Consider the following 15,108-nt stretch of genomic DNA (forward strand, 5'->3'; position numbering starts at 1 on the left):
GAAGCATCGAGACACCCTTTGTGATATATTGCCTGTTCCCATGTCAGTGTGGCTTTGGCCGTAAAATGCTAGTTAACTTAGATTTTTCTCAACAGACGGCCTGAAGAGAGTGCTTCATGTGAAATTGTCAGTGCCCCAAAAAATGTCTTCGAAGCTGAGGAACAAAAAGAGATAAGATATCTTATTGTATTAAAAATAACTTTTGTTACTCAACAGTATTTTTCTTATTTTTTTTTTTATAGATCCTAATTATCTCATGGCTAATGAACGCATGAACCTGATGAACATGGCGAAACTGAGTATCAAGGGGTTGATTGAATCAGCGCTTAATCTGGGCAGGACACTGGACTCGGACTACGCACCTCTTCAGCAGTTCTTCGTTGTGATGGAGCATTGCCTTAAACATGGCTTGAAAGGTAACCTTGCTTGAGAGGAGTCCTCCTGGGCTGTTTGTCATAGCATAGCAGCCAGAAAGAGCAATCTTGTTTTAAAAATCTAGTTTTGTAATGTACGCTAGACTAAAGAGAGACAGAGCAGGGTCACTGCTGTGATTGCAGTGGACTTGACAGACCACAGTAAGGGGGGGGGAAAAAATGTGCTGAGGGTATAATACTGCAGGTGAAAAGTTCACAGTTGTTGCAGGTGCTTGCCATTTTTAAAACATCTTTTCAGATGACTCAAGTATAGTTAAGTGATCACTGATAAAATTAGCTCCTCGGCGAACTCATGACTCCTTTTTTTTTTTTTTTTTTTTTTTTTCTACACTTCCTCATGCTTTAGGGATGCAATGGTCCTCTTGCTGGAAGAGGAACTGCAACACGGAGGTCCTTTCTCAATAGTTGTATCAAAACTCTGGATTTTTGCTTTGTGCAGCTAATGTCTTGTAAGCTGCTTTTTAAAATAGCAAGCACAGCATATACTTAACTATATAACACAGTGTCAAAATTAAAATTGCCAAGTACCAGACTATCCTTCTTGATGTGCTGCCCTTGCACGATAGTAGCTTGAGATGGAAAGCAGAGGATATTAAATGCCTTGTCAGCACCCATATGTACATCCTGCCATGTTTCTTTAGTAGTTGTGCTTTCAGCATTTTGTGTGACAGAAGCAATTCCTGTGCTGGTTAGGGTAACATTGTGCAAGGGAGAAGTGTTCATATTCTTCAGCTTCTTTGTTTATCCATTTGCCAGTGTCCTTGCTGCTGGCCGTAAGTTTGAAGTTAACAGAGTTCTCGGTCTTCTCACTGCTGCTGTGAAGTAGCAGTAAGAACTACGGAAGAAGAAAATGAATTTCCAGTTTTAGTATGTAGGAGTCACTAGAAAGCTTTTCTGAAGGAGGAAAGGATGCACAGATAAGCCCCTAGCAGCTCTGGAGAAGGAGCGGGTTCAAAGTGGTGTGGTCCTTTTCTTGTAATGTGATGGTCCGTGAGAGAAAGTTACTGGGCACACATCAAGTGTAACTTGGGGACAGTGGCAGCATCCTAGTAGAAATTTTGACCTTTAGCAGTGAATCTAAGTTGCTGGTTATCACTAAATGTTGTTATTTTGGCATATTGGGGATGTATGGAATATTTTCTGGCATCTGCCTCGAGCTCCTGTTGCCTTATTTGTACTATACGAGTAATTGCCAAGCCTGGGCATAAAAAGTCATCTTTTGTACTTGCCCGGCAGCAGTCCCAGAAGAATATTCCTGGCAGTTTTTTGTCTACTGTTCATTTATTTCTGACCTTGTTTGAGAATGCGTTTAGTCAGCACAGGCCTCACGGGCTCATTTTATATCTTTTTCTTTTCTAGCCAAAAAGACTTTTCTTGGGCAAAATAAGTCATTTTGGGGACCTCTAGAACTAGTAGAAAAACTTGTTCCTGAGGCTGCAGAGATTACAGCGAGTGTTAAGGATCTCCCAGGGCTGAAGTAAGTACGGTCTTTTACTGCACAAGTACGTAATACATTTATTATTTAAGAAGGATCCTGAAGAATAGAAGGAAGGGCAAACACAACCTTCAGGAATACTTCTGCCACCTTCTGCTGTTAAAAATGGATCACTACTCTCTTACTGTTGATCAAGGATCTGCAGAACGGGAGGATAGGATATATTCTTTCTGTGTTAAGCGCATGGAGTCTTATGGGAAATAGCGCATTTATTGCTAGCACTAAACGAGTGACGATGTGTCTCAGGAATGGGAAAAGCCTTTACTGACTCTATTTCTGAAGTCAGACTGAAGAGGAAGGGAATTGGAAGGAAGGTGATTATAGATTAAATACTTTTGGGGCTGACAGAGGTAGTTTTTCTTTTAAATGATTTCAGGTAAACTGGTAAAGTTTGTGTAAAAGAGAAGCTCAGTCACCAAGTTGGAGAAGATACTAGTTTATGTTAAAGAGCCGAGGAAAAAAAAACACTTTAAGCATATATCGCTTTTAAAAATTTCATGGTCGTTTCAGACATCACATCCAGGTTTGCTTATTCCATGCTAAAAAGGAACTGTAAGAGGCTTTCGGCCAGGGGAATAGAAAAATATGTAAGGAAGCTTTTGTATTAGCAGCGAGACTAAGGATTAAATCTTGTTTGCTGAAAGAAGAGATGAGTAGATTCAATAACAGTTTCTTTCAGGTTAGTATTTAGCGATGTGCATACGGACAAGTGCTTTTACTGAAGATGTGTGCAGGACTCCTCCTGGAACAGCTTACAGGACCAGCGTGGAGTGCCAACAGTGTTGCGCTAGAGCTCCTGTTACCTTTTCCTGTTGTAAAAGAGTATTGAAACATTAAATAAATTGCAGTTAAGAACAGTTTTGGAATAAGTTTCTAAATCTTGCATTCATACTAACCCTTGGGAAATGCCATGTCATGTATTAGTGAGGTCAAGTACGGGGAGTAATGAAGATGATTTTCATGGGCAGTTGCTGCTTATACCACTTAAGGTTAGAAAATTAAGTGCTCCACGTGCTGTTTGGTATAAGACAGTTGACTGACTGCTGGAGATTGAAAATAAATTTCCTTCTAATCAGAATACTGCTCAATGCGGGGGATTTACACCTTCCTTTGGAGCATCTGGTACTGGCTCCTGGCCAGCATGCCAGGGTAGATGAGCCAGAGCTGTGATGCAGCATATCAGTTAGCGTATTTTTAAAGCTGCGTGCTTCAGATTGCCAGAAGAAACAGAGGGGGAAGGACTGTGACTATAACCCGTTGCATCCCATGAGTGTGTTAATGAGCAAAATAGTTGAAGAGAAGGGTACTGAATCTGTGTTTTCAGTTGTCTTTGTGGATTCTCACCCAACTTAACAACTACCTGAAGAAGCGGTGCTTGGGCATCTGTGCTGAACTGAAGTATACACATGCTATTCTGACTTGCCTTATGCAAAACTGATTTTGAATTAGAAGGTGATGTGTTGAAGCAGCTGATCTCTGTCTGTGTAGTAGCATCCAGCAGGGGTAAAGTCAGGGAAATATTTTTAGTGTAACAACAAATACATAATTAGTTACGAGGGAAGCAGTGATTGCTTAAATAAACTTGTCTGTAACTACTTGCACTTAAATACCTTGTATTTCCCTGTTTTCGTCAGTGCCAGCTCTATTTTTGAGATGCAGAAACTTTAGGTAGAATGGGATTATTAGAGCTGTGTGCGAAAATCCATTGCAGCATGTCTGTAACTGTTTTGTTTCTGGCCTTTGTAGGACACCTGTGGGTAGAGGAAGAGCTTGGCTTCGCCTGGCCCTAATGCAGAAGAAACTTTCAGAATACATGAAAGCCCTGATTAATAGAAAGGATCTTCTCAGGTGAGTGTTGAGCTCGCTTTTGGATTAGGTTAGGTTCACTTTGCTCTCTTCTAAGACCTTTACGATCTTTTACACCCAAATGGTAAAGTATGTGTGTACTTTTTTTGAGAAATAGTAATATCTATGAAATGCAGAGCTTCCTCTGAGGGCTTAAAAGTGCTTAGTATTCTTTCTTGATTCAGAAGCTGTTATTTCTTTGCTTTATCTCAAATATCCATTAGAATAAACACAAATTTAGGTTCTGAAGAGATGATTTGGGTGAAATACTTGTACAGAGGGGGTACAACATTCTCTGTCTGCAAGATCTTGGCCCTGAAATTATTTCTGACCTTGTCACTTCATTACCATCTGATTTGGAACAAGTAATTTCATTTCTCTGTATTTCTGCTTCCCAGTCATAAAACAGCAATAATTTTCTAGCTTCACTGAAAGTCCATGGATTTGAACTGCTATGTCTGTGTGAAGCAGTAGGGTTTAATAAATGTGTTGGAGTTTCCTTACTCAAACAAGTAGGTTTCTCTTGGCTGTATGGGTAAATCCGTAGCTGACGTGCGGTTAAAAAGGAGAACTTGGTATTGTCCACTGGAAAATGTGGCAGTGGCTTGTGTTACTAACTGTATGTAAGAGAGTAGTAGAAGTGTGCTACTTAAGAAACTCTGATATTAAGCCCTTGTCTTTAATCTTCAGTGTGCTGTACTGTTACTCAAGAATTGTGCTTACTTTCCATCACCTTTCAACAGTGAGGGACCAGGTCTCCTATTTATTGGGTCTTTGCCTCACCCAAAGACTTTCTGTGCTAAGAGACATGTGTTCAGTCAGAGCAGGAGTACATTGATAGTACATAGGAGTACATTTTGGTGTGGACTACGTGCTGCTGCCTAGGTTTTTGTTAAGGCTGAGCTTGCATTATATTGACGTATGAAATAGCAGGGATGCCATGCTAGTTGATATCGTTTTAGTTGATCTTTAAAGGTGCAACACTTGTTTTCTTTTGCCATGCAGTGAATTTTATGAGCCTAATGCACTGATGATGGAAGAAGAAGGTGCAATCATTGCTGGTCTCCTAGTAGGTTTGAATGTCATCGATGCAAACTTCTGCATGAAAGGAGAAGACCTGGACTCGCAGGTACTGGGTATTCAGTTAATGTTTTTTTTCTGCTCGTTTAAATTGGAAAGTTTTCCATTATAGAGGACTTCCATCAACTGAGATACAAGTTTGTTACTATATGTAATAGAAGCCTAATATAAGCTTGTTAATAATGATTGTGGTCTTCGGCTAGCTGGCGGCACTGAGATCAGAGACTCAGGATTTTGGGTTTCTCTTTGCTGTTACACTTTGCTATGGTCTGCACACAGGTCACTGCGGAGCGAAACGTGGTAAATGAAAAAGGAGGTGAAAAGGGGGAAGTACTTAGCCAAAACGAGGGGAGAAATGGACAGAACTGTTAATTCACTCACGCTGTGTAATGAGATCATTGTGGCTGTTAAACAACAGAAAATGAGCCCATATGCACTTATGTTTCAGCTTGCATAAGCAGTGTATATGCAGATAAGGTGATGGTAATGTTTTGTCCTTATGTCCTAAGACTAGCTTGCCAACTTGCTGCTTCTCCTAGTATATTTTTGCTTGAAATACACCATGTTTTCATTAATTTTGGGTAGATTACTGGTATAATAAATCCTTGCTATAATATAACATTTACTGATGTTCTAACGGACTGACTCTAAGCTTTCACAGCTATGGACAGTGTTTAGTCTTAGAAAAAGTATGTAATGTAAAATGCAAATTTCTCTTTTCTAGGTTGGAGTTATTGATTTCTCAATGTATTTGAAAGATGGGAACAGCACCAAAGGCAGTGAAGGGTAGGTACACGCACAATTGTCCTACTTCTTACCTCTTGGTAACTTGTATTCAAGTATTCCGGGTTGCCCTGCAAGCTGTTACGTTTTTAATTAAAAAGCTACTTAGACTGAATTGCTCTTCTATGATAAACCATAATCTATAAATAAGGTACTAGAAATATTCAGAGGGGGCAGGGGGAGGGGAAAGTCTCCCAAAAATTCTGTGTGTTCTTCCTTAACTGGCAATTGAAGATAAAAATATTTTAAAAGGGACCCTCTGCTGAGTTAGGTCTGCCATTCTTTAAAGCCTTTACGGTAAGCAGCTTAGTAGCCTTCACCAGTTGTATGGCTAGCAGGATAGTCGTTGATTTTTTGGCACCATAACATCCTTAGGAAAAAAAAAAAATCTCCAACTGGAAAAGATCATAACTGTAATAATAGCCCAAAGTACTTGTGCCAGCATACACAAACGGAGCTGTGCAACATTCAGAGCAAGTGGTTGAAAAATAGTGTGGACGTCCTGAGACACGGATCAGGTGTTGTGATTTTCTGAGGTTCTTCAAGAGTACTTCTTCTAAGGAATTCCTGCTAGTTTGAATTCAGATAAATATTTAATAATTATCCCTCACGATCAGGTGTTTTGATCGCATGTATTTTATCTATAGTTTCATTTCTGGAACAGGAACATTCTTGTCTTCAGTTAAGATTTCCTGCTGCAAGTGCATGCAAAACATGCTTTTATTGACAGTTTTCCTTGAACGGATTTTGGTGAGATGACTCTTGTCCAATATAAATGTAGTGCAAAACCAGTTTTTTTCTTTGAAATACTGCTGTACTCTTTGAAATGCTGTCTGCCTTAATCATTCTGTTTTGTGTGTCGCAAAATGCCTGAAAGCCATCCAGGTAACTGTAGCGGTTGCAGCTTCTGAGAAGTCGGGGGACAGTGACTGGTTATGAAGGCATAGGCTGTAACTCGGCTTTACTATTTCATGTATATCACATGGACTCATGGAGACCTAGGGTATTGGTCCGATGCTGGATATGCAGGCTCTATCGCCACATTTCCTCTTAGACCTTCAATGGTGTCTTTTAGTTCTCTGAATCCAAATGGTTGAGCTGAATGATACTTCTTTTTTCCAGAGATGGTCAGATAACTGCTATTTTGGACCAGAAGAACTATGTAGAAGAACTCAATAGACATTTAAGGTAAGACATGATTTATTTATTCTTTATTATATAGTGTAACAAAATAGAAAACAGGATTTTAAAAAAGAAGGAATTACTGTAGGGTTTTTTTCTCTCCAACAGTGCTACAGTAAACAACCTACAGGCCAAGGTGGATGCCTTAGAAAAATCCAACACTAAACTGACTGAGGAGGTAAGTGTAACAGAAAATCATCTGATGTTTTGGCCTTTTGGATTAAAAAGGAAAGAGAGAAGTTATTTTCAGATTTCCGCTGTACGTAATGATGAGTGTTTAATGGTGGAACTGGAAGAACTGACCTGCCAAGGAATTACACTGGCTTTTGCTACTAACTAAGCATGAGGTGGAAAAACAACCAAATATTTATGTTAAAAACCAAAAACTGCTGAATACGCTTTATCCCTCTGAAGTCTTTGAGTGCTTTCTGATTTTTGGAAAATGTCTTAGAATAAATTGTACAGTGAGCGTGGTTTCGAATGCCATACACCTGAGGTAGGTTACAAGATGTCCAGACGTGACAAAGAAATTTTTAAATATCTGTTTATTACGGCAGGTGCAGGCATTTACTGCTGTGTAAAGATAGCAATTGAAGTGTTTCAATAACTTTTTCACTAGCCTGTCACAATTTGCAAGAAATGAAGGAAAAATTATCGTTATAGATAAAACATTCAGACTGAGCATGAAAAATGGTTGGTACGTGAGTCATAGGTGTGATCTGTGTTTTAAAATTGGTCTTGCAGTTCATTAGTAATGGCATAATAAAATCTTCTGGGGTCAGTTCCCTGACAAATGGGCGATAGTAGGTCTCATCCTACCAGTTTTACAGTATGTATCTCTGTCCGCATGTCACTTAGCTCAGCAGAATGGTTTGGATTGGGATGTCTCAGTGCTCTTGCAGTATAAATATGAAATAGAAATTCTCTTTTGCTTGTTCACCCTCATTAAAGGAGGTCTGTGTGTCTAGTTATTGAACATTTACTCTAATGGATGTATTCCAAATGATGATAAGCTTTAGCGATGGAAATTAGTGTATCCACTCTTGCGATTAAGGAGTAAAGAAAAGTTTTTTACAATGAAAATACTTTTTTAATTTTAAAAAGGTGGTCTGCAGTGGAGGCTGCCTTTGTTAGTGCTACTATAATAAGTGGCTGTTGATTTATTACCTGCAGAGTATCAGTGCTGTGCCCATTAGGCGTGGTACCCATGAGATCAATTGCAATGTTGACTGAAGTATTTTTTTATTTTTAATAATTTACTTGCTTGTATCTTAGTGAAGTCTGCGTGCTGTTCAAAGTAAGAATTTAAGTGACGCTGGAACACGCTGTGCCAACTAGTGCTATTTGCAGGACGTAGTTAATGAACTGTGTCACATGTCACAACAAGTTGTGTGTTTGGCTTGAGCTGTACCAAAGAGTCACACTTCTATCAGGGCCATTTCTATTTGGGTTTCTCACTTAATAACATTGCTGATCTCTTGGAATGTCACTGAACTTTTCTTGTGTGCAAGGCTTACGTAAGTTATGACTTACAAAGCCAGAAGGAGTTTTGGCCTTTGACCATACACTCCAAGTAATCTGTTAGCCTGCGGTGATGTCTCATTGGGAGTTCCTCTGAGGCAAATGTCCTGTCTTGTAAGGGTGGCGTGTGCTACTGATTCTCTGTTTCCAGCCAAATCTTCCTCCTCTGATGAGTTCTCATCGTACTTGTCCTGCCCAAATGCTTGAGCAGCTTACAGCTTGGATGCTCTACCTAGCAGTGTACCCAAACTACTGAAGCTTTAGCAAACATACGCAAGTGTTCCTTCTCTGGTAATATATTTCAGTTGCTAGAAGTCAACAAAACTTAGCTGCCATGCATGTGCTCACATTTTTCCTTTTTGTTATCTTTGGCAAGGGAAGGGGAATGCAGCGAGGACTTCTGCTGAGTTGCGATAACCGCATGTTACACTGAGGCTAGCAGGTAGAGACCTGAAGAGGTCAATAACTTTACTGAGAGACCGGAACCAAAATAGGTTGGGAAGCCTGTTTTAGCCGATATTGGAAATCCATCACACTGGCACGAATTGATGCTTTTTCAGATAGTCTTTCTTCATAGTAGAGGCTGAGTTGTATTTGCCACTCCAAATATTTTTCTTTCTCACTTTGAGTGTAAAAAAAAAAAAAAAAAAAAAACAAAAACAAAAAAACAACAAAAAAACAAACCTTTTTCAGAAAATGTGTCTAGAGAGGAAAAAAAAGGCCAAGTAAGTTTCTGATGTGTTACTGTTTTTCTGTTTTGTTCATAGCTTGCAGTTGCAAACAACAGGATTATTACACTGCAAGAAGAGATGGAACGGGTTAAAGAAGAAAGCTCTTACATCTTAGAGTCCAATCGTAAGGTTGGTGTGTGTGTGTGAATGATGACTGAACCTTTTGGGCCGTCCCAGCCCACATTCAACCAAGAAGTCCGTGTTTGAGAGACTTTATTTCCTTATGTATCTCGCACAAAAACTGCCGTAGAGAAGAGTGACTCCAGGTGGGTCCTCTGCATTGGGTAGCAGATGGACCTTGGCCGCAGTAAATCCTGCCTGGCCGTAGCCGATTAAACTGCGAGCGTGCGCAGAGCCAAGAGCTAACGCAGCGTGTTGTTGGCTTGCTGGGTGCAGGTGTCAGAAGGGACCGGAGGAAGGGAAGGATGATTTACTGAGGGGGTGGCAGAAAAATATGGATGTAGGAGCTCTGCTTTTTTGGCCCAAAATGCTATCCTTTTCGGAAATCAAAGGGCAGGATCTGTAATATTTTTTCATTGATATATTGAAAGTGCTAGGAACTGTGGCAGAATCTGGTTTTACTTTTAAAACCCATGAGATCTTTTTCTGAGGCTTTGTAACCATACTTAGTATATTGTGAAAGTTCTGAAAACAGACAGTCTGCCCATTTAATTAATATCCATTAAAGTGCACCAAGCACTTGGGGCAACAGGGAAATAGAGTCATTTCACATGGAAGCTGCATGCTGCATTAACTGAATGGAGCTCTGCATTTTGATAGTTGCAGAGTTTGTTTTTGAAGTTGTGGGAAAAGCAAATAATCAGCAAATGTGAGGGTTAGTAGTATATAATGACAAGTTCATTGGGTGTCTTCATTACCTTAGGTCACTAAAGACAGAACTGCTGATGGACATGCGCTGACTGAGGCACGAAAACAGTTAAAGGAGGAGACTCAGCTGCGGCTGGTAAGGACTGCATGAGCTTGGAGTTCACTGCAAATGGCTTTTTCACATAGTAACTCCATGTCAGTCAATCATTTCTGAAAATATTTGGCTGGGGGATTTTTTTTTTTGTTCTTGCCTGCCTGCTACAGCCTGATCTGAGACAGTCTTGTCAGAAGCGATGTTAATTTTGTGGCTCTATTGATCAGTTTGAGGTCTGTTTCTCAAAATGAGCGGCACACTTGCATTTCTAGGTCTGACGTGGTCCCCATGCAGATAATGATATTGCCACTTTCTGAGCATTACTCAATATAGTGTGTTCAGCTGGTGCCTGACCAGAATGCGTGTAGGAAATAAAGTCTGCCAGCTTTTCACTAGTCTCCTCCATCGGAAACATGGGCCTATATAGTACTTTCTGACTCTTTGCTGGTAATGCTGTTTACGTTGCTTTAATATTGGACTGAAGACGTGGATTTTTTTGTCCTTCCTTGTCTTTGATGGGTCAGATCTGTAACTGTGATGCTGTGGCAATGCAGCACACTTGTAGGTAGTGACTGCATCGGCAGGAGCACCACTTAAGGGTGGTCATCTTGCGGATGGTGAGGAGAGCTGGCTGGTAATGCTGACTGATCCATACGTTCCAGGATGTGGAGAAAGAGCTGGAGGTGCAGATCGGGATGCGACAGGAGATGGAGCTAGCCATGAAGATGCTGGAGAAAGATGTTTGCGAGAAGCAGGATGCATTGGTGGCGCTCAGGCAGCAACTGGACGATCTCAGGGCCCTAAAGCATGAACTGTCTTTCAAGCTGCAGGTAGGGAAATAATTAAACCAAATGCAGTGAATTTCAGATAAAAGTGATAGCTCTTGTTTTCCCCTACGTATTTAAAAGGTGCTAGGTGTGGAGGGGTTACAGGCTGTATAGCATACTTCTGTCTTGCTGCAAGAAAGCTGTAGTACTTCAACAATTGAACGTGGTGGAAGTTAAAGGAAAATGCAGTTTCTTCTGAAGAAAGACTCATGATACAGAAATGTATGTGCTTGACTGGGGAAAGCATCTTCTGTGTTCTTGTGCTATAAAAACTGAGTAATGGTAGCTTCTGTTCCAGTACGATCTAGTATTTGAAGGCATATGGTGTAAATAAATCCATTACTGTGTGCTGACAAAAGCGGACTCTTTAAGACAAAGCAACACAAAAAGATCAGAAAGAAATCCTGAAATAAATTTTAGAACTGCGGTGAGTTGCTTCTGCTCTCCTTGAGCCAATCATTCTGTGCACAACAGCCAAAGGATATTAGCAGGTACTGCATTAATGTGTGTTATACAGGAAGCTTCATTGATTATGGTATTACTCTTTTGTGGGGTCCAGATGTAGCCTACACCTGTATGGCAAGATGTTCGTCCTTGCAATATTCACCTGGCATTTGTTTTTGAGCACCTTCTCCTACCTCTTTGGCTTCTGCCCCTTTCATTTCATGTGCCACATAGTTTAGTGTGGGTTATTTTGGTTTTACTGCTACTTACAAGAAAACACGGTGCTACTTTTTCCAGAGTTCAGACATGGGAGTGAAACAGAAGAGTGAATTAAACAGCCGTTTGGAAGAAAAAACAAATCAGATGGCTGCCACCATCAAACAGCTTGAACAAAGGTAAAAAATGAAACTTTTGCAATTATAAAATCATGTGTGTATTTTAGCAGTAGTGTCCTACTGACCCTGAATGACCAGGCGAGAGTCCGAGTGCTCTGCTTAGCCATGCTAAACGGAGCTGCATGAGGAGAGCTACAGTTTTTGAGATGCTGTGAGGAGAAGTGTTTTGCATGCTCAGGAGGGCTTCCATGAGAAAATAATATACTGCTAAACCAGTAACTAATATAGCAGCTTTGTTTATCTAAATCAGCTGCACTTTTGTATGTTATCCACTCGTTACAAATTAATCACTATTTCCGATAGCACTGATAAAAAATAGAAATACAAACTAAAAGAAGTGCTTGACTGCTAATGACAGTATTACAGTGGGAGCAGGAAGGACAAGCGTGCAGCAGAGGCCAGGCTCGGAGCTTCTTGGTTATTCCGGATCTCTCTGGTACTGTTTTGAAAAAATTACCCCAAATCAAACCATTCTCTTTATGAACAGCCTTGTACTTTCTGAGGGAGATGAGCTTGAAAAAAAAAATCCTCACGTGAAAGTAAATGGAGGAAGCCCAGAGGGCAGCTAGAAGTTGATAAAGATAGCCCATAGGTATAATATCCATTTGGACTGGGACAAGTTCCATCCTAATGGCCGTGTTGCTCTCATGTTACTAACCCTCATGAAATTAGGAGGGCCTCAGCACCAAAGTCAGATTGATTTGAGAAGGAGCAGTGCTCCTTTTTCCCTTTAGTCTTGTTTTCGAAGCCAGGCCTTGCGGTGGTTTGGCCAAAGGTTCGGAACTTCAGTCTCTGCAAATTGCCTCGACTGTCACGCTAGCTCCGAGAAAATCAGGGGAAAACATAGCTCTCACCAACGTGTCTGGGACTTATTTAATGAGTAGGTTGATGCACTAAATTAACGCTTTCATTCTAGGGTTTATATTCTGAATGTTTCTTTATAAAAAAGGTCATTTTGTTCATGGAAAATTTGTGTTTTAAAATGTTTTATGATATATACTCAGCTAATTGATTTGCTCTTTTTCTCTTGCTGTTCTTGTTTTTCCATTTTTCTCATTATCCTCATTCTGACTTACTTATACAGTGAAAAGGATTTGGTGAAACAGGCAAAAACCTTAAATAGTGCAGCAAACAAACTGATCCAGAAGCATCATTAGACATTTTTATGTCTGGTCACCTCACAGCTCTGACATCAGAACTCATTTATGAGGGGAGAACTTGCAAATTGCTAAAAGCAACTGTTAAAATGTTAATTGTCACCTAAAGTTGATTTGGAATTTGCTGAATTTTTAAAATCAGTGAGTTTTTCTTCAGAGATTTAGAATCGGGTATAAAAATCCCTAACTTTGCCATTTAAACTGTGTTAAAGTACCAATGAGTTGGCCAATAAACACACCAGAAAAGCATAAGGAGTGGGAGATATGTGGCTCTGTACATCCTGGTGATGCATACCGTATACAGCAGCACAAGTCTTCAACATGCATGGATACTAGGTGCGATGGTCAAGCCAATTATCAGATTGGCCAGCTCTGGAAAGTCAACTAGTTTTCTGTGTTACCCTTTTTGTGAAGTAGGCGAAAAAATGCATCCCTGGAAGTTGTTGAAAGTAGTTGTGTGTGTACCCCAAGCCGTTACCCGTTCACTTCTGTTCTGTGGGTTCAGCCCCAAGTCCAAGACAAACGGGCGCGACTCGATAGCTCATCACCGTGAAGACCAGCCCTCTTGTAACCGAGACTGCTTGCAACGATTTTGCCTTAGTGACTTGGTGGGAGGGTGGGGACTTATCCTTATTCCTTTAAACTTCATGTGTCCAGAATTAGTAGCTAGGTGTCTTAGAGTAACATGATAGAGTGGTAAGTTCAGTGGAAACCTCCTTATCTTTGCATTGCCTTCTACCTCTGCCATGAACCCCTCTAGACGTACGTTGCGGTTCTTCCCGGCCGAAGGAAGCTGAGGAGAGGTGTTTTGGTAGGTCTCTCCTCTTCCTAGAAAGGGAAGGTACACGTTTTACAAAAAATAATCTGATCTTTATACTCTAGTGTTTAAAAGAAACAAAAATGGAAAAAAAAAAGAACAAAATCTGCAGTGGTGGGGAGTGGAAATGGTAATTTGGTATTTGACCATTCCTTGTTTCAGTAGTTAGTGGTTTAACAGGAAGAGTTGCCTTTTACCATTACACTTCTTTTATTTGCTTCTGAGTTTCTGTTGCTCAATACAAATGGAATTTGCTAATGAAAGAACAGCTAAAGCTTGGAAACACCTCTCAATAGGAAAAAAATAATTGCCAATTTAACACCCCAGTGCAAAACTTCAAGTAACTGTAGCCTGGACTATTACAAACTAATATCCTCTTCCCTGTGGCCGCAGAAATTCACTCTGCTGGCCTGTCACAGGCTTTAGGTTATAAATGCTCCTAAAGATTATTTTTTCCCAAGAAGATCACATTTGGGGGTTTCCTGTGCTGAATAAGGGGTTTTTTGCTCTGGTGAGATGCCTGTAAAAATTCTTTGGTGCCAGCTCTCCCTTTGTCCCGTGGGATAGTGCTCCCTGGGGCAGCGGGCGGCAAACGTGACTGAATCGCAGCTGGGGAAAGAACACCTATTGATTCTCACTAGGTACATATAAAAATGTGTGAGGCTCAGCCTAGTCCTTTTGTACGCAGGCGTGTACCACTGCTTAGCTTGTTTAACGGACTCCCGCAACACAAGCAGACTTGGAGACCTGTTTCAAATCTCTACATGATGCCCAAGTCGCACGCTTGAAAGTATAAACTTAACCTTCAGTAACCTTTTACTAGAAACTCATTTTAACTACCTGGAGAAAAATAAAATAATAATTAAAAGGTGGAAGCTTTCATTAAGGCATCTAAACAGCTAATTAGAGCAGTGAACTCCCCTGTCCTCCCCAGATTTCTGCTGTAGAAATAGGGGGTTGGGCTGGTTTTGTTTGCTGTCACAGCAACGCTAAAATATGACAGAATTAAGGATCTGGCCATTTCTGATGTCAGGCCCAAAGTGGAAATGCTTTGGTGTACTAATGCCTGGGCGCTTGAGCCGATGTGTCAGTCCGTGGAAGAGACCAGGAAGATGCACTAATTCTCAATATAGTAGCTAACCTATGTTGCAAGTTCCAGTTACATGTGTAAAGCTGAAATGTAACGTAAATTAAAATCAAATTTGACTTAAAATTCTGTGTACTTGAGGTTTGCTTTGAATCTGGATAAAAGTGATGTTTTATGTTTTTCATCTAATGGCTGTAAACTGTAGTAATAGAATAAAAACTATTGAAAATCAGAGCTTCTGCCTGGTTCACCTACATTTTGCTTTTCTTTAAAATATTTTCCTCCTTTCCATTGTTTTTACCATTCCTTTTTTTGGCTTTACCTTTTCACTGGGCTTTTTATTTGTTGGTTAAACTCGGTCTTCCTCCCCACCATGGCTTTTGTTTTT

At 40.3% G+C, this 15,108-nt stretch overlaps 1 protein-coding gene across 11 annotated transcripts in view; it reads left to right on the plus strand.

Annotated features, from left to right (window-relative positions):
- RUFY3 (RUN and FYVE domain containing 3) overlaps positions 1 to 15,108 on the plus strand; it is a 58,427-nt gene that overhangs the window by 31,565 nt on the left and 11,754 nt on the right. For 8 of the 11 annotated variants that reach the window (XR_012652087.1, XR_012652088.1, XR_012652085.1 and 5 more), the window contains exons 2-12: positions 243 to 416; positions 1,794 to 1,911; positions 3,676 to 3,777; positions 4,780 to 4,903; positions 5,579 to 5,640; positions 6,760 to 6,825; positions 6,928 to 6,997; positions 9,108 to 9,200; positions 9,955 to 10,035; positions 10,656 to 10,823; positions 11,562 to 11,659. Coding sequence is in view for 8 of the 11 variants with exons in the window: in XM_075039156.1 (XP_074895257.1) it covers positions 243 to 416; positions 1,794 to 1,911; positions 3,676 to 3,777; positions 4,780 to 4,903; positions 5,579 to 5,640; positions 6,760 to 6,825; positions 6,928 to 6,997; positions 9,108 to 9,200; positions 9,955 to 10,035; positions 10,656 to 10,823; positions 11,562 to 11,659 (1,156 nt within the window). In the remaining 3 variants the exon portion in view is untranslated. Of the gene's footprint in view, positions 1 to 242; positions 417 to 1,793; positions 1,912 to 3,675; positions 3,778 to 4,779; positions 4,904 to 5,578; positions 5,641 to 6,759; positions 6,826 to 6,927; positions 6,998 to 9,107; positions 9,201 to 9,954; positions 10,036 to 10,655; positions 10,824 to 11,561; positions 11,660 to 12,743; positions 15,102 to 15,108 lie in introns of those variants that run through there. The other 3 variants (XM_075039216.1, XM_075039234.1, XM_075039224.1) reach the window with 1 other exon arrangement.

Source organism: Buteo buteo, chromosome 1, assembly GCF_964188355.1.
Source record: "Buteo buteo chromosome 1, bButBut1.hap1.1, whole genome shotgun sequence".
Classification (NCBI taxonomy): domain Eukaryota; kingdom Metazoa; phylum Chordata; class Aves; order Accipitriformes; family Accipitridae; genus Buteo; species Buteo buteo.